Source organism: Oncorhynchus clarkii, chromosome 7 (genome assembly GCF_045791955.1).
Source record: "Oncorhynchus clarkii lewisi isolate Uvic-CL-2024 chromosome 7, UVic_Ocla_1.0, whole genome shotgun sequence".
Taxonomy (NCBI): Eukaryota; Metazoa; Chordata; class Actinopteri; order Salmoniformes; family Salmonidae; genus Oncorhynchus; species Oncorhynchus clarkii.
Window position 1 is genome coordinate 82,768,989 of NC_092153.1, and position 21,083 is coordinate 82,790,071.

General features: G+C 49.5%; 1 protein-coding gene across 2 annotated transcripts in view; it reads left to right on the plus strand.

Moving 5' to 3' along the window:
* Nucleotides 1-21,083, plus strand: part of LOC139413915 (vestigial-like family member 4b) — a 97,247-nt gene that overhangs the window by 38,144 nt on the left and 38,020 nt on the right. The window contains exon 1 of one of the 2 annotated variants that reach the window (XM_071161771.1): nucleotides 5,830-6,351. The exons of the other annotated variant lie outside the window; for it this stretch is intronic. Coding sequence (XP_071017872.1) covers nucleotides 6,270-6,351 — 82 coding nt within the window. The 5' untranslated portion in view covers nucleotides 5,830-6,269. Of the gene's footprint in view, nucleotides 1-5,829; nucleotides 6,352-21,083 lie in introns of those variants that run through there. 2 annotated transcript variants of the gene reach the window in all.

Consider the following 21,083-nt stretch of genomic DNA (forward strand, 5'->3'; position numbering starts at 1 on the left):
GCCAGAATATGACATGGCCAGAACATGACATGGCCAGAACATGACATGGCCAAAACATGACATGGCCAGAACATGACATGGCCAGAATATGACATGGACATAAATATTTCCGGTATTCATTTTGGGTGACGGTACCATTTTTATTTAGGCACAGGAACTGTCTTTTTAATACGTTTTGAGCTAATATTCTATTAAGAGGAAGCAGTAGAACATTCTGATGTGTCGGTGCTCCGGTGAGCTTCTGCCCAAGTCAAGTACTGGTAGTGACTACAGGTTTAAAAGCGTTTTACACTAGAGCAGGTCAGGACATTTCCAAGGAAGAGGTGTGTCTCAACAACAACAGAAGGTGTGTGTGTGGGCAGCCCAGGTTTCATAGGTTTCAAATGAAACGGTCCCCAGCTACCCCCACTGACTGTGTTGGTGTGCCCACAGCAGCAGCCTTAAGCCTACACAAGGAGGGGGTGGGGACAACCATGCTGATCACAGGGAAGGTTGGAATGAGTGGGGGCTTGGATTTGGCTGCCATAGCAACGTAGTAATACCAGGGTCGACAGCCCAGTAGGAGCCTGGCAGCATGAGTTACATTAGTTCTGTAATACCCTCACACTGACCTCATGCTACTAGTTAAACTACCCTCACTGACCTCATGCTGCTAGTTGAACTACCCTCACTGACCTCATGCTGCTAGTTAAACTACCCTCACTGACCTCATGCTGCTAGTTGAACTACCCTCACACTGACCTCATGCTGCTAGTTAAACTACCCTCACTGACCTCTTGCTGCTAGTTAAACTACCCTCACACTGACCTCATGCTGCTAGTTGAACTACCCTCACTGACCTCATGCTGCTAGTTGAACTACCCTCACTGACCTCAAGCTGCTAGTTAAACTACCCTCACACTGACCTCATGCTGCTAGTTAAACTACCCTCACACTGACCTCATGCTGCTAGTTGAACTACCCTCACACTGACCTCATGCTGCTAGTTGAACTACCCTCACACTGACCTCATGCTGCTAGTTGAACTACCCTCACACTGACCTCATGCTGCTAGTTAAACTACCCTCACACTGACCTCATGCTGCTAGTTAAACTACCCTCACTGACCTCAAGCTGCTAGTTAAACTACCCTCACACTGACCTCATGCTGCTAGTTAAACTACCCTCACACTGACCTCATGCTGCTAGTTGAACTACCCTCTCACTGACCTCAAGCTGCTAGCTGCACAATTGACCCAGGAAACAGCAGAGGGAGCACGCACCTATCCACTTCGTCTGTGGATCTGTTGGGGCGGTAAGCACATTTGAAGTGGGTCTAGGGTGTCAGGTAAGGTAGAGGTGATATGATCCTTAACTAGCCTCGCAAAGCACTTCATGATGACCTTAAGTGAGTGCTACGTGGCGATAGTCATTTAGTTCTTTACTTTCTTGGGTACAGGAACAAGGGTGGACACCTTGAATCAAGTGGGGACAGTAGACTGGGATAGGGAGAGGTTGAATATGTCCATAAACACTCCAGCCAGCTGGTCTGCGCCAGATCTGAGGACGCGGCTTGGGATGCTGTCTGGGCCGGCAGCCTAGCGAGGGTTAATATGCTTCAATGTCTTAATCACATCTGCCAGGGAGAACGAGAGCCCACAGTCCTTGGGAGCTGCGTCGGTGGAACTGTGTTATCCTCAATGCATGCGAAGAAGGTGTTTAGTTTGTCCGGAAGCAAGACGTCTGTGTCCGCGACGTGGCTGGTTTTCCCTGCAGTCCGTGATTATCTGTAGACCCTGCCACATACGTCTCATGTCTGAGCCGTTGAATTGCGTCTTCATTGTGTCTCTGTACTGATGTTTTGCCTGTTTGATTGCCTTACGGAGGGAATAACTACACTGTTTGTATTCGGCCATATTCCCAGTCACCTCGCCGTGGTTAAATGCGATGGTTCACACTTTCAGTTTTGCGCGAATGCTGCCATATATCCACGGTTTTCCTTGTTTGGGTAGGTTTTAATAGTCACAGTGGGAACAACATCTCCTATACACTTCCTGGTGTACTCAGTCACCGTGTCCGTGTATTGGTCAATGTTATTCTCAGAGGCTACCCGGAACATGTCCGAGTGATCAAAACAATCTTGAAGCGTGGATTCCGATTGGTCAGACCAGCATTGAATAGACCTTAGAGTTTCTGCCTATGGGATGCTGGCCTTCGAGGGCAATGTTCCTCTGTCCAGTGTCTGTGTTCTTTTGCCCATCTTAATCTTTTATTTTTATTGGCCAGTCTGAGATATGGCTTTTTCTTTGCAACTCTGCCTAGAAGGCCAACATCCCGAAGTTGCCTATTCAGTGTTGACGTTGAGACTAGTGTTTTGCAGGTACTATTTAATGAAGCTGCCAGTTGAGGACTTGTGAGGCGTCTGTTTCTCAAACTAGACACACTAATGTACTTGTCCTCTTGCTCAGTTGTGGAGACATCTACTACCACTATCATATTAGAGCCATAAAGGAGACTAGACTTCTACCACCCCACTACCACTATCAGATTAGAGCCATAATGGAGACTAGACATCTACCACCCCACTACCACTATCAGATTAGAGCCATAATGGAGACGAGACATCTACCACCCCACTACCACTATCAGATTAGAGCCATAATGGAGACAAGACATCTACCACTATCAGATTAGAGCCATAAGGCTCAAACACAGTGTAGCGACTTTAACCCAACTAAACTGTTAGTCTTGGTTTGTCAGTCGCTAGATCAGGGTTCAGGTCAAGGAATTCACTTCAATGTGTTTTTTTGTTGTTGTTTTTTTAACAGATAAATTGGGAATAGTTACAGGAGAGAAGAGGGGGGTGGGGGGGTGAATGAGCCAATTGGAAGCTGGGGATAAGGCCACTAGGCTACCCTGGGGCGGCAGGGTAGCCTAGTGGTTAGAGCGTTGGACTAGTAACCGGAAGGTTGCAAGTTCATATCCCCGAGCTGACAAGGTACAAATCTGTCGTTCTGCCCCTGAACAGGCAGTTAACCCACTGTTCCTAGGCCGTCATTGAAAATAAGAATTTGTTCTTAACTGACTTGCCTAGTTAAATAAAGGTAAAATAAAAATAAATAAATAAAAATTAGGTGGCGATGATGGTATGAGGGCCAGATTGGTAATTTAACCTGGACACAGGGGTCAACACCCCTACTCTTACAATGAGTGCCATGGGATCTTTTGCGACCGCAGAGAGTCAAGGCCCCTGTTTAACGTCCCATTGGAAAGACATCACCCTTCAGAGGGCATTGGGATATTTGTCTCTATTCATTGCCCTGGGGTATTGGGATATTTGTCTCTATTCACTGTCCTGGGGTATTGGGATATTTGTCCCTATTCACTGTCCTGGGGCATTGGGATATTTGTCTCTATTCACTGTCCTGGGGTATTGGGATATTTGTCTCTATTCACTGTCCTGGGGCATTGGGATATTTGTCTCTATTCACTGTCCTGGGGCATTGGGATTTGTCTATTCACTGTCCTGGGGCATTGGGATTTGTCTCTATTCACTGTCCTGGGGCATTGGGATTTGTCTCTATTCACTGTCCTGGGGTATTGGGATATTTGTCCCTATTCACTGTCCTGGGGCATTGGGATTTGTCTCTATTCACTGTCCTGGGGCATTGGGATTTGTCTCTATTCACTGTCCTGGGGTATTGGGATATTTGTCCCTATTCACTGTCCTGGGGCATTGGGATTTGTCTCTTCACTGTCCTGGGGCATTGGGATTTGTCCCTATTCACTGTCCTGGGGCATTGGGATTTGTCTCTATTCACTGTCCTGGGGTATTGGGATATTTGTCCCTATTCACTGTCCTGGGGCATTGGGATATTTGTCCCTATTCACTGTCCTGGGGTATTGGGATATTTGTCCCTATTCACTGTCCTGGGGCATTGGGATTTGTCTCTATTCACTGTCCTGGGGCATTGGGATTTGTCTCTATTCACTGTCCTGGGGTATTGGGATATTTGTCCCTATTCACTGTCCTGGGGCATTGGGATATTTTATTTCAGACCAGAGGAAAGGGTGCTTCCTACTGGGCCTCCAACACCACTTCCAGCAGCATCTGGTGTCCCATCCAGGGGCCCAACCCTACTTAGCTTCAGAGGCAAGCCAGCAGTAGGATGCAGGGTGGTATGCTACTGTTTAGTAAACATAATTTACCAACGGCTCATATCATATGCCTATGTATATGCTTGTGAAAAGAGGAGATGCAATTGTAGAAAATGTCTGCTGTGGTTTTTTTTGACCCTGTGTTTCTACTGTGCTGTGCTGTCAAGAACTGTGACGTAGCTGCGAATGAAATGTCTGTTTTTGTTGGCCGTGAAGCCGTCTGTCCTGTAGTGGTTTTCTGAGCCACTAGAGGGCAGTAGAACATCACTGTACATTGTCCTGGAATAACTGTGGAAGCTCTGCAACTGATTTCTACATGAATTTACTTTGTAAATAATGGTCTAATAATATTCGGTAAGATATTTGGTCAATTATCAGGACATTTGCATTTTTCTACTATCAAAATGAAGAAATATAATGTTGTATTTGAAGATCTGAGTAGTGGATTTTGAGGAACGGTTCTATACAATACAGAATATTACAGATTTATAGACAAACTGTTTTGTCTTCAAGAAAACAATAGTTCCGTAAGGTCACAGTGAACGTCCATCTGTTTGGAAGCAGGAACCAGGTTGAATGCATTCTGAATAAGAGCTCTTTGTATGTTGTTTTGGCCAAAACCGCACTGTTTCCTGTCTGCCAAATTTTACATGGGCTACTAGCCCTGCCTTGTTTTTGCTTGCTTTCTCCCAGCTCTCTCCCACACTCACTGGCTCCCACCTCCTCTTCAGGGCCGGGATACTGCATTTGGGGCACAGACCCCCCCCCCCCTTCCACATACACAAATAAATAAAAATCTGCTAACTCCCAGCATTAACACATTCTGTCATGGTGTAGAGAAAAATATGCAAAGTTTTAATGAGATTCATCACATTCTGTCATGATGTAGAGAAAAATATGCAAAGTTTTAATGAGATTCATCACATTCTGTCATGATACTAAGAAAATGCAATTTAAAGATAATTTCCCTCCAATTCTTCACTTTTTGCCGAGGCGGGTGGAAAATGAGCCGTTTTTATTGTTCATCTCATGATTTTGTTCACATTTTGACATGAGGCTGATAATTTTACAGTTTTAAAGCTAATTTCCCTCCAATTCTACACTTTTGTAATGTTACCCCCTTTTTCCTCCCCAATTACGATCTTGTCTCATCGCTGCAACTCCCCAACGGGCTCAAGGGCGGCGAAGGTCGAGTCATGCGTCCTCCGAAACATGACCTGCCAAGCCGCGCTTCTTAACACCCGCCTGCTTAACCCGGAAGCCAGCCGCACCAATGTGTCACACCGTTCAACTGACGACTGAGGTCAGCCTGCAGGCGCCCGACCCGCCACAAGGAGTCGCTAGAGCACGATGAGCCAAGTAAAGTCCCCCTCCCTCCCGGCCAAACCCTCCGGACAACACTGGGCCAATTGTGCGCCACCCTATGGGACTCCCTGTCACAGACGGTTTTGATACAGACCGGGATTGAACCCGGGTCTGTAGTGACCCCTCTACCACTGCGATGCAGTGCCTTAGACTGCTGTGCCACTCAGGAGGCCCAATTCTACACTTTTTGCTATCATATGCAAATGTTTTGTTGGGGCCCCCTGGAGTGCCCATGTGTTGGTTATCCAGCCCTGTATCTTTTCCCTCTCTCACCCCTCACTGGTCCTGCATTTGGACGGTTGATCTTGTGAAGAAAAAAAATCCCTGACATCTGAGGAGCTCCCGGGATTTATCAAGCATGCCTAGTGGTCGCAGCCTGCTCTGAGGAAACCGGTGTACATTCGAGTCATACCAAGCTGAGCCTGCGTGTCAGTACAGTCGACTTTACAGCTGGCTGTAAGGTTAGGAAGAACTGGCGCTACCTTTTTTGTCTGAACATACATTTATACATTCTTTTACAAGTATTATACAAACTCCATTAAAATTTTTGTCGGGAACTATTTTTTAAAGCGTTTTACCTTGATTCGATGATATTATTTTTGCGCGTAGAAAACTTGAGCTGAAGGCTGGGCCTTTTATTAACTGCTCCGTGTCGACCGACTCGTCCACGTAAATTAAACCGACTGCGCTCGCGTCATTTTCCTCTCGACTCGGGTTGGAAGCAAAAATAAAGCTGGTCTTTTTTGTTGTTGTTGCTAAACTGTTAAATGCTTGTTACAAAAATGGATCTGTTGAATTATCAGTACCTGGACAAAATGAACAACAACATCGGCATAATCTGCTATGAAGGTAAACACATTACTTTAATCAACTCCGTTCTTTCCTTGATTAGCAAACTGTTTTAACACGTGAAATTGCAACAACATAATGACATAAAACATGACATTAAAATCGCTGGTTAGTTTGTTGCCTTTCACTTGCCGCAACTGTTTTGTAAAAAAAATACAATGTTTTGAAGTAATAAGTTTCATGATTGTGTTTAAAATAAATCGGAAATATCACCCCCCCCCCCCCCTACTACTGCTGTAGATGTGTTGGATACTCATGGAATAATGTGTTTTCTATCGTAGAAGATCTTAAACATATTCCAAGTGTTATAGTAGCAGTAAGAGTGATTGTAACTGAAACCTGGTGAACTGAAGTACACTTTCATGCCAGGGAATAATTCCTCTAGAAATGTGGGAATACATCTGACCTCGTTTCCATTCTGTCGGTCCCCCTCCCTGGCCACTACACCAATGTTGTACTATTGAAACGAAGATTCAAAGAAGCACGTCTCTTATTGATCATCAGCGGATCTGTCATCCTAGTGGAATTGTTATTGTTCAGTCGTGTGTGAATGAATATCAGCTCTTACTGACACAAGTATTATTGACTCACAGGAATGATAGAGAGGATTTGCTCAGTATTAGATTTTTATTATTATCTACCTGTGGACAATTTGGTCATCCATTTGCACGTGTGTGTGCGTGTGCGTGTGTGTGTGTGTGTGTGTGAATAATCAGAACACTACATCTCCTCCACTGACCTAGATTCAGGTTGACTCACATGAATTATACCGGTTGTGTAATTAGTCTGACACGCTCACCATTTCGATGTATCACAGACCGAGTCAGTCATTGTCTCTGTGCTTGTCCTCTGCTTTTATTAGGTAATAAATAGTAGTAGGCTTCTCCAGACAGAGATGGACTTCACATGCTCTGTTTTGCCTGTTGTTGGTTAGGCCTGTCTGTGGTCCATTGTTCCTCCGTTGTGGACCATAATCACACTTTATTTACATATTTCACTCCAGCACGATGGTTGATGAAATCCATGGGGCTTTTTTTTAATGAGGAGAAGGATCATTGTGGATATTCACTATAAGCTAAGTGATGTCCTGCATTGTGTCATTACTTCTTGTTTAACAACAGGGTGCGAGCCAGACGGTCATCATGACTAGAGGGTCCAGTATGTAAGGGTCTGTAGGTGTTTGGGTAAGGGCCTGTAGGTGTTTGGGTGAGGGCCTGTAGGTGTTTGGGTGAGGGTCTGTAGGTGTTTGGGTGAGGGTCTGTAGGTGTTTGGCTGAGGGCCTGTAGGTGTTGGGTAATGGCTCTGAGTCTAGTGGTTCAAATACTTAGTAGCTCTAGTTATGCTTGATTTAGCCTTCCTGTTGCAATCAAACCAATAGAAATGTCCCTAAAGTACAAACACTGACCTTGTGGCACTCCAGGCTAAAAACAAAAAGCATTTGAAATAGTATTTGAACCCCGGAAGGTGTGCTAAAGAGGGTGACAGTGTAGGGGTCACCAGCCCCTAGCACCGTCAAACTCAACTCTGGACCTCAAAGCCAGTTCCACTGTGTGTGTTTTCATTGTTCCCCTCTAATCAGGGACTGATTTAGACCTGGGGACACCAGGTGGGCGGTTCCCCTCTAATCAGGGCCTGATTTAGACCAGGGACACCAGGTGGGTGATTCCCCTCTAATCAGGGACTGATTTAGACCTGGGACTCCAGGTGGGTGATTCCACTCTAATCAGGGACTGATTTAGACTTTAGACACCAGGTGGGTGATTCCCCTCTAATCAGGGACTGATTTAGACTTTAGACACCAGGTGGGTGATTCCCCTCTAATCAGGGACTGATTTAGACTTTAGACACCAGGTGGGTGATTCCCCTCTAATCAAGGGCTGATTTAGACCTGGGGACACCAGGTGGGTGATTCCTCTCTAATCAGGGACTGATTTAGACCTGGGGACACCAGGTGGGTGATTCCCCTCTAATCAGGGCCTGATTTAGACCAGGGACACCAGGTGGGTGATTCCCCCTCTAATCAGGGACTGATTTACACCTGGGGACACCAGGTGGGTGATTCCCCTCAAATTAGGGCCTGATTTAGACCAGGGACACCAGGTGGGTGATTCCCCTCTAATCAGGGACTGATTTAGACCTGGGGACACCAGGTGGGTGATTCCCCCTCTAATCAGGGACTGATTTAGACCTGGGACACCAGGTGGGTGATTCCCCTCTAATCAGGGACTGGTTTAGACCTGGGACACCAGGTGGGTGATTCCCCTCTAATCAGGGACTGGTTTAGACCTGGGACACCAGGTGGGTGATTCCCCCTCTAATCAGGGCCTGATTTAGACCAGGGACACCAGGTGGGTGATTCCCCTCTAATCAGGGACTGATTTAGACCTGGGACACCAGGTGGGTGATTCCCCTCTAATCAGTGTCTGATTTAGACCTGGGACACCAGGTGGGTGGTTCCCCTCTAATCAGGGACTGATTTAGACCTGGGACACCAGGTGGGTGATTCCCCTCTAATCAGGGACTGATTTAGACCTGGGACACCAGGTGGGTGATTCCCCTCTAATCAGGGACTGATTTAGACCTGGGACACCAGGTGGGTGATTCCCCTCTAATCAGGGTCTGATTTAGACCTGGGTCACCAGGTGGGTGATTCCTCTCTAATCAGGGCCTGATTTAGAACTGGGACACCAGGTGGGTGATTCCTCTCTAATCAGGGTCTGATTTAGACCTGGGACACCAGGTGGGTGATTCCTCTCTAATCAGGGTCTGATTTAGACCTGGGACACCAGGTGGGTGATTCCCCTCTAATCAGGGCCTGATTTAGACCTGGGACACCAGGTGGGTGATTCCTCTCTAATCAGGGTCTGATTTAGACCTGGGACACCAGGTGGGTGATTCCTCTCTAATCAGGGCCTGATTTAGACCTGGGACACCAGGTGGGTGATTCCTCTCTAATCAGGGTCTGATTTAGACCTGTGGACACCAGGTGGGTGATTCCTCTCTAATCAGGGTCTGATTTAGACCTGGGGACACCAGGTGGGTGATTCCTCTCTAATCAGGGCCTGATTTAGACCAGGGACACCAGGTGGGTGATTCCCCTTCTAATCAGGGCCTGATTTAGACCAGGGACACCAGGTGGGTGTAATTAATTATCAGGGAGAACAGAAAACCGGCAGGCTCCGGACTTCATAGGGCATTGCTTCCCAGACTAGGTCCTCGGGACTCCAAGTGGTGCACGTTTTGTGTTTTGACCTAACCACACAGCCGATTCAACTAATCATCAAGCTTTGATCATTTGAATCAGCTGTGTTGAATGAAGAGTTGAATCCACCCTGCCCTAGCAGCTAGCCCTCCTGTTGCTGCCCGTCACTAGCTGGCTGTCAGAGGGGTAGACAGACATACCATGCATGCTTTCCTTCCTGGGTTCAACATGATCTCTGTCACCCAATCACTCCCTCGGGTCTTTCTCTCCCTCGGGTCTTTCTCTCCCTCGGGTCTTTCTCTCCCTCGGGTCTCTCTCTCCCTCGGGTCTCTCTCTCCCTCGTTGCTCTCTCTCTCCCTCGTTGCTCTCTCTCTCTCGGGTCGCTCTCTCTCTCTCGGGTCGCTCTCTCTCTCTCGGGTCGCTCTCTCTCTCTCGGGTCGCTCTCTCTCTCTCGGGTTGCTCTCTCTCTCTCGGGTCGCTCTCTCTCCGATCTCGCTCAATCGCTCAATCACTTTCTGATCTCTCACTCTCTGATCTCGCTAAATCGCTCTCTGATATCGCTCAATCACTCTCTGATATCTATCTCTTTCTCACTCTCTGATCTCGCGTTCTCTCGCTCTCTCTCGTTCTGATATCAATTTAAATTCAAAGAGCTTTATTGGCATGGGAAACCTATGTTTACATCTCTTACCTCTCTGATCTCTCTCTCTCTTTCTGGTTTCTCTATCCGATGTCTGTGAGGTGGAAAATTGGAAACAGAGGGGATGGACTGGTATGTAAATAGAATGGCTCATCAGACCGACAATCACAAACCTTAAATCCACCAGCATGCCCACTTCCTGGTTTGGCTACTGCCTGCATCACTACATTCCCTATGGGCCCTGGTTCAAAAATAGTGCACTATATAGGGAATGGAGTGCCATTTGGAATGACATGGTGATAGCCTACATGCTGCTGCTGGTACATTAAACCTGCCTGTCACCCTGGCCGGGCCTTAACCCCCCCAACCTGAGTTCATCCAGCATGCTGCTACCTAAGGGGATTCTCAACATTCCATCAGTGGAAGGAACAGCAGAGGTATTCCAACGTATCAGGATCTGTCTTTCACACTATTATAAATCACTGTGAGCTACAGAGAGAAGTATCGACAGTGCCTGTGCGTAAAACCTGTTTTCTTCTTTTGGCTCTATACTCAAAGTTTGGATGTGAAATCAAACAACAATGACTATCAGTGTAGACGGTCAGCTTTAATTTGAGGGTATTTTGATCTGTATCGGGTGAACCGTTTTAGAAGTTAAAGCACTTCATTGTACATCGTCTGCCCCATCTTTTAGAGGAGCTAAAGTAAACGGTGCAAATTCACCTGTGTATTGAAGTCGTAAAAAGTAGGGACGAAAATTTGGGTCAATTTTGCTGGCACCCCCCCCCCCCCCCCCCCCTGCCTCCAGCTACCCTGACGTTACTCTCTCACCTGACGTTACACTGCCTCCAGCTCACCTGGCGTTACACTGCCTCCAGCTCACCTGACGGTACACTGCCTCCAGCTCACCTGACGGTACACTGCCTCCAGCTCACCTGACGTTACACTGCCTCCAGCTCACCTGACGTTACACTGCCTCCAGCTCACCTGACGTTACACTGCCTCCAGCTCACCTGGCGTTACACTGCCTCCAGCTCACCTGACGTTACACTGCCTCCAGCTCACCTGACGTTACACTGCCTCCAGCTCACCTGACGTTACACTGCCTCCAGCTCACCTGACGTTACACTGCCTCCAGCTCACCTGACGTTACACTGCCTCCAGCTCACCTGACGTTACACTGCCTCCAGCTCACCTGACGTTACACTGCCTCCAGCTCACCTGGCGTTACACTGCCTCCAGCTCACCTGACGGTACACTGCCTCCAGCTCACCTGACGTTACACTGCCTCCAGCTCACCTGACGTTACACTGCCTCCAGCTCACCTGAAGTTACACTGCCTCCAGCTCACCTGACGTTACACTGCCTCCAGCTCACCTGACGTTACACTGCCTCCAGCTCACCTGACGTTACACTGCCTCCAGCTCACCTGACGTTACACTGCCTCCAGCTCACCTGACGTTACACTGCCTCCAGCTCACCTGACGTTACACTGCCTCCAGCTCACCTGACGTTACACTGCCTCCAGCTCACCTGGCGTTACACTGCCTCCAGCTCACCTGACGTTACACTGCCTCCAGCTCACCTGACGTTACACTGCCTCCAGCTCACCTGGCGTTACACTGCCTCCAGCTCACCTGGCGTTACACTGCCTCCAGCTCACCTGGCGTTACACTGCCTCCAGCTCACCTGGCGTTACACTGCCTCCAGCTCACCTGACGTTACACTGCCTCCAGCTCACCTGACGTTACACTGCCTCCAGTATTGTTTGTATTGGACAGGGAAAGGACAGGTTGTACTATGGACTGAATATGTATTGGACAGACACGGAAAGGACAGGTTGTTCTGTAGACTAAACCGGTGGCTGTGATTGGCTTTGACTGTTCCAATCCTTTCCAAGCCCATTTTACTGTAATGTAAGTCCCAAATGTCAGCCTATTCCCTATATAGTGCACTACTTCTGACCAGGGCCCTATGTAGGGAATAGTATGCCATTTGGGATGTAGCCTGTGATTACCTCTTGATGTAGACAGTCAAGTGACTGTAGACGGAGAGAGAATTTTCACTGATGTTGTCAATTGTCAGTTACTCTTCTCTCCCTGTCAGTTACTCTTCTCTCCCTGTCAGTTACTCTTCTCTCCCTGTCAGTTACTCTTCTCTCCCTGTCAGTTACCCTTCTCTCCCTGTCAGTTACACTTCTCTCCCTGTCAGTTACTCTTCTCTCCCTGTCAGTTACACTTCTCTCCCTGTCAGTTACTCTTCTCTCCCTGTCAGTTACTCTTCTCTCCCTGTCAGTTACTCTTCTCTCCCTGTCAGTTACCCTTCTCTCCCTGTCAGTTACACTTCTCTCCCTGTCAGTTACACTTCTCTCCCTGTCAGTTACACTTCTCTCCCTGTCAGTTACTCTTCTCTCCCTGTCAGTTACCCTTCTCTCCCTGTCAGTTACTCTTCTCTCCCTGTCAGTTACTCGTCTCTCCCTGTCAGTTACTCGTCTCTCCCTGTCAGTTACTCGTCTCTCCCTGTCAGTTACTCGTCTCTCCCTGTCAGTTACCCTTCTCTCCCTGTCACTTACTCTTCTCTCCCTGTCAGTTACCCTTCTCTCCCTGTCAGTTACCCTTCTCTCCCTGTCAGTTACCCTTCTCTCCCTGTCAGTTACCCTTCTCTCCCTGTCAGTTACTCTTCTCTCCCTGTCAGTTACTCATCTCTCCCCAGTACCTGTTCTCTCCTTGGTCTTTCAGCAAGGCTAGCGACGAGAGGATAGTTGTTGCTTTCTCTCTCTCTCGAATTGAAAGGGCTTTATTGGCATGGTAAACATATGTTTACATCGCTCTCTCCCCTGCTCTCTCTCCCCTGCTCTCTCTCCCCTGCTCTCTCTCCCCTGCTCTCTCTCCCCTGATCTCTCTATTCTCTCTATTCTTCTCTCTCTCTCTCTCTCTTCTCTCTCTATTCTTCTCACTCTCCCCTGCTCTCTCCCCTGCCCTCTCTCCCCTGCGCTCTCTCCCCTGCTCTCTCTCCCCTGCTCTCTCTCCCCTGCTCTCTCTCCCCTGCTCTCTCTCCCCTGCTCTCTCTCCCTTGCTCTCTCTCCCCTGCGCTCTCTCCCCTGCTCTCTCTCCCCTGCTCTCTCTCCCCTGCTCTCTCTCCCCTGCTCTCTCTCCCCTGCTCTCTCTCCCCTGCTCTCTCTCCCCTGCTCTCTCTCCCCTGCTCTCTCTCCCCTGCTCTCTCTCCCCTGCTCTCTCTCCCCTGCTCTCTCTCCCCTGCTCTCTCTCCCCTGCTCTCTCTATTATGCTCTCTTCTCCTCTCTCTCTTCTCCTCTCTCTCTTCTCCTCTCTCTCTTCTCCTCTCTCTCTTCTCCTCTCTCTCTTCTCCTCTCTCTCTTCTCCTCTCTCTCTTCTCCTCTCTCTCTTCTCTTCTCTCTTCTCCTCTCTCTATTCTCCTCTCTTCTCTCTCTATTCTCCTCTCTCTTCTCTCTCTATTCTCCTCTCTCTTCTCTCTCTATTCTTCTCTCTCTATATTCTTTCCTTTTCTCCGCTGAGATAATGTGTCTGTTGTACCTCAGCAGAGGAACAGTTTCTTCCATTAATGATTTCAGTCACAGATGATTTGTTATTTTTCAGCTGTCCGACTGTGACCAATGAGGCTTACTCTTCTCTGCTCTGATAACCTTGTAGAGATCTAGCTGAGGGACTGACTAGTGTGATAGATAGTGAGTATGCATTCCAAATGGCACCCTATTCCGTACATAGTGCACTACTTTAGACCAGGGCCCTATTCCCTATATAGTGCACTACTTTAGACCAGGGCCCTATTCCCTATATAGTGCACTACTTTAGACCAGGGCCCTATTCCCTATATAGTGCACTACTTTAGACCAGAGCCCTATCCCCTATATAGTGCACTTCTTTAGACCAGGGCCCTATTCCCTATATAGTGCACTACCTTAGACCAGGGCCCATAGGTAGTGCACTACTTTAGACCAGGGCCCATAGGTAGTGCAGGCCTCTCTACTGAGTGACCGTGTCAGGGCCCGTATTCATAAAGAGTCTCAGATTAGGAGTGTTGATCTAGGATCAGCCCCCCCCCCCCCCCCCCCCATGTCAATGTGAATTTGTTTATCATCTGAAATCCCAAAATGATCCCAGATCAGCATTTCTACTTGTGCCCACTCTCCGCAAATAGCGGGTACAGCAGAATGCCTTCTGCCTTCATCTCTGTCCACTCCGCCGCCCAGCTAGTCACGTGACCTGATGACAGGACAGAATCCATCTCTACCCAGGAGCTACATTGTGTGCTTACTGTATCTGTTTGGTCTGTCCCAGTCACTCCAGACCACGCAGCAAGGCCTGCTCACTGAGCTATTTATGTCCAGTAGTCTATTCCAGAGTAGAGAGACTGGCTGTCTGGAACTGTGGACAGAGTAGAGAGACTGGCTGTCTGGAACTGTGGACAGAGTAGAGAGACTGGCTGTCTGGAACTGTGGCTCTTGAGAGCCTGGTCTGCTGAGGGAGGTCTCTTTCTTCTCTTTAGAGCCAGATCTGCTGAGGGAGGTCTCTTTCTTCTCTTTAGAGCCAGATCTGCTGAGGGAGGTCTCTTTCTTCTCTTTAGAGCCAGATCTGCTGAGGGAGGTCTCTTTCTTCTCTTTAGAGCCAGATCTGCTGAGGGAGGTCTCTTTCTTCTCTTTAGAGCCTGATCTGCTGAGGGAGGTCTCTTTCTTCTCTTTAGAGCCAATTCTGCTGAGGGAGGTCTCTTTCTTCTCTTTAGAGCCTGGTCTGCTGAGGGAGGTCTCTTTCTTCTCTTTAGAGCCAGATCTGCTGAGGGAGGTCTCTTTCTTCTCTTTAGAGCCAGATCTGCTGAGGGAGGTCTCTTTCTTCTCTTTAGAGCCTGGTCTGCTGAGGGAGGTCTCTTTCTTCTCTTTAGAGCCAGATCTGCTGAGGGAGGTCTCTTTCTTCTCTTTAGAGCCAGATCTGCTGAGGGAGGTCTATTTCTTCTCTTTAGAGCCTGGTCTGCTGAGGGAGGTCTCTTCTCTTTAGAGCCAGATCTGCTGAGGGAGGTCTCTTCTCTTTAGAGCCTGGTCTGCTGAGGGAGGTCTCTTCTCTTTAGAGCCTGGTCTGCTGAGGGAGGTCTCTTCTCTTTAGAGCCTGGTCTGCTGAGGGAGGTCTCTTCTCTTTAGAGCCTGGTCTGCTGAGGGAGGTCTCTTCTCTTTAGAGCCTGGTCTGCTGAGGGAGGTCTCTTTCTTCTCTTTAGAGCCTGGTCTGCTGAGGGAGGTCTCTTCTCTTTAGAGCCTGGTCTGCTGAGGAAGGTCTCTTTCTTCTCTTTAGAGCCTGGTCTGCTGAGGGAGGTCTCTTTCTTCTCTTTAGAGCCAGATCTGCTGAGGGAGGTCTCTTCTCTTTAGAGCCTGGTCTGCTGAGGGAGGTCTCTTTCTTCTCTTTAGAGCCTGGTCTGCTGAGGGAGGTCTCTTTCTTCTCTTTAGAGCCAGATCTGCTGAGGGAGGTCTCTTCTCTTTAGAGCCAGATCTGCTGAGGGAGGTCTCTTTCTTCTCTTTAGAGCCTGGTCTGCTGAGGGAGGTCTCTTTCTTCTCTTTAGAGCCAGATCTGCTGAGGGAGGTCTCTTTCTTCTCTTTAGAGCCTGGTCTGCTGAGGGAGGTCTCTTTCTTCTCTTTAGAGCCTGGTCTGCTGAGGGAGGTCTCTTTCTTCTCTTTAGAGCCAGATCTGCTGAGGGAGGTCTCTTTCTTCTCTTTAGAGCCTGGTCTGCTGAGGGAGGTCTCTTCTCTTTAGAGCCTGGTCTGCTGAGGGAGGTCTCTTCTCTTTAGAGCCTGGTCTGCTGAGGGAGGTCTCTTTCTTCTCTTTAGAGCCTGGTCTGCTGAGGGAGGTCTCTTTCTTCTCTTTAGAGCCTGGTCTGCTGAGGGAGGTCTCTTTCTTCTCTTTAGAGCCTGGTCTGCTGAGGGAGGTCTCTTTCTTCTCTTTAGAGCCTGGTCTGCTGAGGGAGGTCTCTTTCTTCTCTTTAGAGCCTGGTCTGCTGAGGGAGGTCTCTTTCTTCTCTTTAGAGCCAGATCTGCTGAGGGAGGTCTCTTTCTTCTCTTTAGAGCCTGGTCTGCTGAGGGAGGTCTCTTTCTTCTCTTTAGAGCCTGGTCTGCTGAGGGAGGTCTCTTTCTTCTCTTTAGAGCCTGGTCTGCTGAGGGAGGTCTCTTTCTTCTCTTTAGAGCCAGATCTGCTGAGGGAGGTCTCTTCTCTTTAGAGCCAGATCTGCTGAGGGAGGTCTCTTTCTTCTCTTTAGAGCCTGGTCTGCTGAGGGAGGTCTCTTTCTTCTCTTTAGAGCCTGGTCTGCTGAGGGAGGTCTCTTTCTTCTCTTTAGAGCCTGGTCTGCTGAGGGAGGTCTCTTTCTTCTCTTTAGAGCCAGATCTGCTGAGGGAGGTCTCTTTCTTCTCTTTAGAGCCTGGTCTGCTGAGGGAGGTCTCTTCTCTTTAGAGCCTGGTCTGCTGAGGGAGGTCTCTTTCTTCTCTTTAGAGCCAGATCTGCTGAGGGAGGTCTCTTCTCTTTAGAGCCAGATCTGCTGAGGGAGGTCTCTTTCTTCTCTTTAGAGCCTGGTCTGCTGAGGGAGGTCTCTTTCTTCTCTTTAGAGCCTGGTCTGCTGAGGGAGGTCTCTTTCTTCTCTTTAGAGCCAGATCTGCTGAGGGAGGTCTCTTTCTTCTCTTTAGAGCCTGGTCTGCTGAGGGAGGTCTCTTCTCTTTAGAGCCTGGTCTGCTGAGGGAGGTCTCTTCTCTTTAGAGCCTGGTCTGCTGAGGGAGGTCTCTTTCTTCTCTTTAGAGCCTGGTCTGCTGAGGGAGGTCTCTTTCTTCTCTTTAGAGCCTGGTCTGCTGAGGGAGGTCTCTTTCTTCTCTTTAGAGCCTGGTCTGCTGAGGGAGGTCTCTTTCTTCTCTTTAGAGCCTGGTCTGCTGAGGGAGGTCTCTTTCTTCTCTTTAGAGCCTCTTTAGATCTGCTGAGGGAGGTCTCTTTCTTCTCTTTAGAGCCTGGTCTGCTGAGGGAGGTCTCTTCTCTTTAGAGCCTGGTCTGCTGAGGGAGGTCTCTTTCTTCTCTTTAGAGCCTGGTCTGCTGAGGGAGGTCTCTTTCTTCTCTTTAGAGCCAGATCTGCTGAGGGAGGTCTCTTCTCTTTAGAGCCTGGTCTGCTGAGGGAGGTCTCTTCTCTTTAGAGCCTGGTCTGCTGAGGGAGGTCTCTTTCTTCTCTTTAGAGCCAGATCTGCTGAGGGAGGTCTCTTCTCTTTAGAGCCTGGTCTGCTGAGGGAGGTCTCTTCTCTTTAGAGCCTGGTCTGCTGAGGGAGGTCTCTTCTCTTTAGAGCCTGGTCTGCTGAGGGAGGTCTCTTCTCTTTAGAGCCAGATCTGCTGAGGGAGGTCTCTTTCTTCTCTTTAGAGCCTGGTCTGCTGAGGGAGGTCTCTTTCTTCTCTTTAGAGCCAGATCTGCTGAGGGAGGTCTCTTCTCTTTAGAGCCTGGTCTGCTGAGGGAGGTCTCTTCTCTTTAGAGCCTGGTCTGCTGAGGGAGGTCTCTTTCTTCTCTTTAGAGCCTGGTCTGCTGAGGGAGGTCTCTTTCTTCTCTTTAGAGCCAGATCTGCTGAGGGAGGTCTCTTCTCTTTAGAGCCTGGTCTGCTGAGGGAGGTCTCTTCTCTTTAGAGCCTGGTCTGCTGAGGGAGGTCTCTTTCTTCTCTTTAGAGCCAGATATGCTGAGGGAGGTCTCTTCTCTTCTCTTTAGAGCCTGGTCTGCTGAGGGAGGTCTCTTCTCTTTAGAGCCTGGTCTGCTGAGGGAGGTCTCTTCTCTTTAGAGCCTGGTCTGCTGAGGGAGGTCTCTTCTCTTTAGAGCCTGGTCTGCTGAGGGAGGTCTCTTCTCTTTAGAGCCTGGTCTGCTGAGGGAGGTCTCTTCTCTTTAGAGCCTGGTCTGCTGAGGGAGGTCTCTTCTCTTTAGAGCCAGATCTGCTGAGGGAGGTCTCTTCTCTTTAGAGCCTGGTCTGCTGAGGGAGGTCTCTTTCTTCTCTTTAGAGCCTGGTCTGCTGAGGGAGGTCTCTTTCTTCTCTTTAGAGCCTGGTCTGCTGAGGGAGGTCTCTTTCTTCTCTTTAGAGCCTGGTCTGCTGAGGGAGGTCTCTTCTCTTTAGAGCCTGGTCTGCTGAGGGAGGTCTCTTCTCTTTAGAGCCTGGTCTGCTGAGGGAGGTCTCTTCTCTTTAGAGCCTGGTCTGCTGAGGGAGGTCTCTTCTCTTTAGAGCCAGATCTGCTGAGGGAGGTCTCTTCTCTTTAGAGCCTGGTCTGCTGAGGGAGGTCTCTTCTCTTTAGAGCCTGGTCTGCTGAGGGAGGTCTCTTCTCTTTAGAGCCTGGTCTGCTGAGGGAGGTCTCTTCTCTTTAGAGCCAGATCTGCTGAGGGAGGTCTCTTCTCTTTAGAGCCTGGTCTGCTGAGGGAGGTCTCTCTTCTCTTTAGAGCCTGGTCTGCTGAGGGAGGTCTCTTCTCTTTAGAGCCTGGTCTGCTGAGGGAGGTCTCTTCTCTTTAGAGCCTGGTCTGCTGAGGGAGGTCTCTTCTCTTTAGAGCCTGGTCTGCTGAGGGAGGTCTCTTCTCTTTAGAGCCTGGTCTGCTGAGGGAGGTCTCTTCTCTTTAGAGCCTGGTCTGCTGAGGGAGGTCTCTTCTCTTTAGAGCCTGGTCTGCTGAGGGAGGTCTCTTCTCTTTAGAGCCTGGTCTGCTGAGGGAGGTCTCTTCTCTTTAGAGCCTGGTCTGCTGAGGGAGGTCTCTTCTCTTTAGAGCCTGGTCTGCTGAGGGAGGTCTCTTCTCTTTAGAGCCTGGTCTGCTGAGGGAGGTCTCTTCTCTTTAGAGCCTGGTCTGCTGAGGGAGGTCTCTTCTCTTTAGAGCCTGGTCTGCTGAGGGAGGTCTCTTCTCTTTAGAGCCTGATCTGCTGAGGGAGGTCTCTCTTCTCTTTAGAGCCTGGTCTGCTGAGGGAGGTCTCTTCTCTTTAGAGCCTGGTCTGCTGAGGGAGGTCTCTTCTCTTTAGAGCCTGGTCTGCTGAGGGAGGTCTCTTCTCTTTAGAGCCTGGTCTGCTGAGGGAGGTCTCTTCTCTTTAGAGCCTGGTCTGCTGAGGGAGGTCTCTTCTCTTTAGAGCCTGGTCTGCTGAGGGAGGTCTCTTCTCTTTAGAGCCTGGTCTGCTGAGGGAGGTCTCTTCTCTTTAGAGCCTGGTCTGCTGAGGGAGGTCTCTTCTCAGAGCCTGGTCTAGGGAGCCTGGTCTGCTGAGGGAGGTCTCTTCTCTTTAGAGCCTGATCTGCTGAGGGAGGTCTCTCTTCTCTTTAGAGCCTGGTCTGCTGAGGGAGGTCTCTTCTCTTTAGAGCCTGGTCTGCTGAGGGAGGTCTCTTCTCTTTAGAGCCTGGTCTGCTGAGGGAGGTCTCTTCTCTTTAGAGCCTGGTCTGCTGAGGGAGGTCTCTTCTCTTTAGAGCCTGGTCTGCTGAGGGAGGTCTCTTCTCTTTAGAGCCTGGTCTGCTGAGGGAGGTCTCTTCTCTTTAGAGCCTGGTCTGCTGAGGGAGGTCTCTTCTCTTTAGAGCCTGGTCTGCTGAGGGAGGTCTCTTCTCTTTAGAGCCTGGTCTGCTGAGGGAGGTCTCTTCTCCTGGTCTGCTGAGGGAGGTCTCTCTTCTCTTTAGAGCCTGGTCTGCTGAGGGAGGGAGGTCTCTGAGCCTGGTCTGCTGGGAGGTCTCTTCTCTTTAGAGCCTGGTCTGCTGAGGGAGGTCTCTTCTCTTTAGAGCCTGGTCTGCTGAGGGAGGTCTCTTCTCTTTAGAGCCTGGTCTGCTGAGGGAGGTCTCTTCTCTTTAGAGCCTGGTCTGCTGAGGGAGGTCTCTTCTCTTTAGAGCCTGGTCTGCTGCTGAGGGAGGGAGCCTGGTCTGCTGAGGGAGGTCTCTTCTCTTTAGAGCCTGGTCTGCTGAGGGAGGTCTCTTCTCTTTAGAGCCTGGTCTGCTGAGGGAGGTCTCTTCTCTTTAGAGCCTGGTCTGCTGAGGGAGGTCTCTTCTCTTTAGAGCCTGGTCTGCTGAGGGAGGTCTCTTCTCTTTAGAGCCTGGTCTGCTGAGGGAGGTCTCTTCTCTTTAGAGCCTGGTCTGCTGAGGGAGGTCTCTTCTCTTTAGAGCCTGGTCTGCTGAGGGAGGTCTCTTCTCTTTAGAGCCTGGTCTGCTGAGGGAGGTCTCTTCTCTTTAGAGCCTGGTCTGCTGAGGGAGGTCTCTTCTCTTTAGAGCCTGGTCTGCTGAGGGAGGTCTCTTCTCTTTAGAGCCTGGTCTGCTGAGGGAGGTCTCTTCTCTTTAGAGCCTGGTCTGCTGAGGGAGGTCTCTTCTCTTTAGAGCCTGGTCTGCTGAGGGAGGTCTCTTCTCTTTAGAGCCTGGTCTGCTGAGGGAGGTCTCTTCTCTTTAGAGCCTGGTCTGCTGAGGGAGGTCTCTTCTCTTTAGAGCCTGGTCTGCTGAGGGAGGTCTCTTCTCTTTAGAGCCTGGTCTGCTGAGGGAGGTCTCTTCTCTTTAGAGCCTGGTCTGCTGAGGGAGGTCTCTTCTCTTTAGAGCCTGGTCTGCTGAGGGAGGTCTCTTCTCTTTAGAGCCTGGTCTGCTGAGGGAGGTCTCTTCTCTTTAGAGCCTGGTCTGCTGAGGGAGGTCTCTTCTCTTTAGAGCCTGGTCTGCTGAGGGAGGTCTCTTCTCTTTAGAGCCTGGTCTGCTGAGGGAGGTCTCTTCTCTTTAGAGCCTGGTCTGCTGAGGGAGGTCTCTTCTCTTTAGAGCCTGGTCTGCTGAGGGAGGTCTCTTCTCTTTAGAGCCTGGTCTGCTGAGGGAGGGAGCCTGGTCTGCTGAGGGAGGTCTCTTCTCTTTAGAGCCTGGTCTGCTGAGGGAGGTCTCTCTTCTCTTTAGAGCCTGG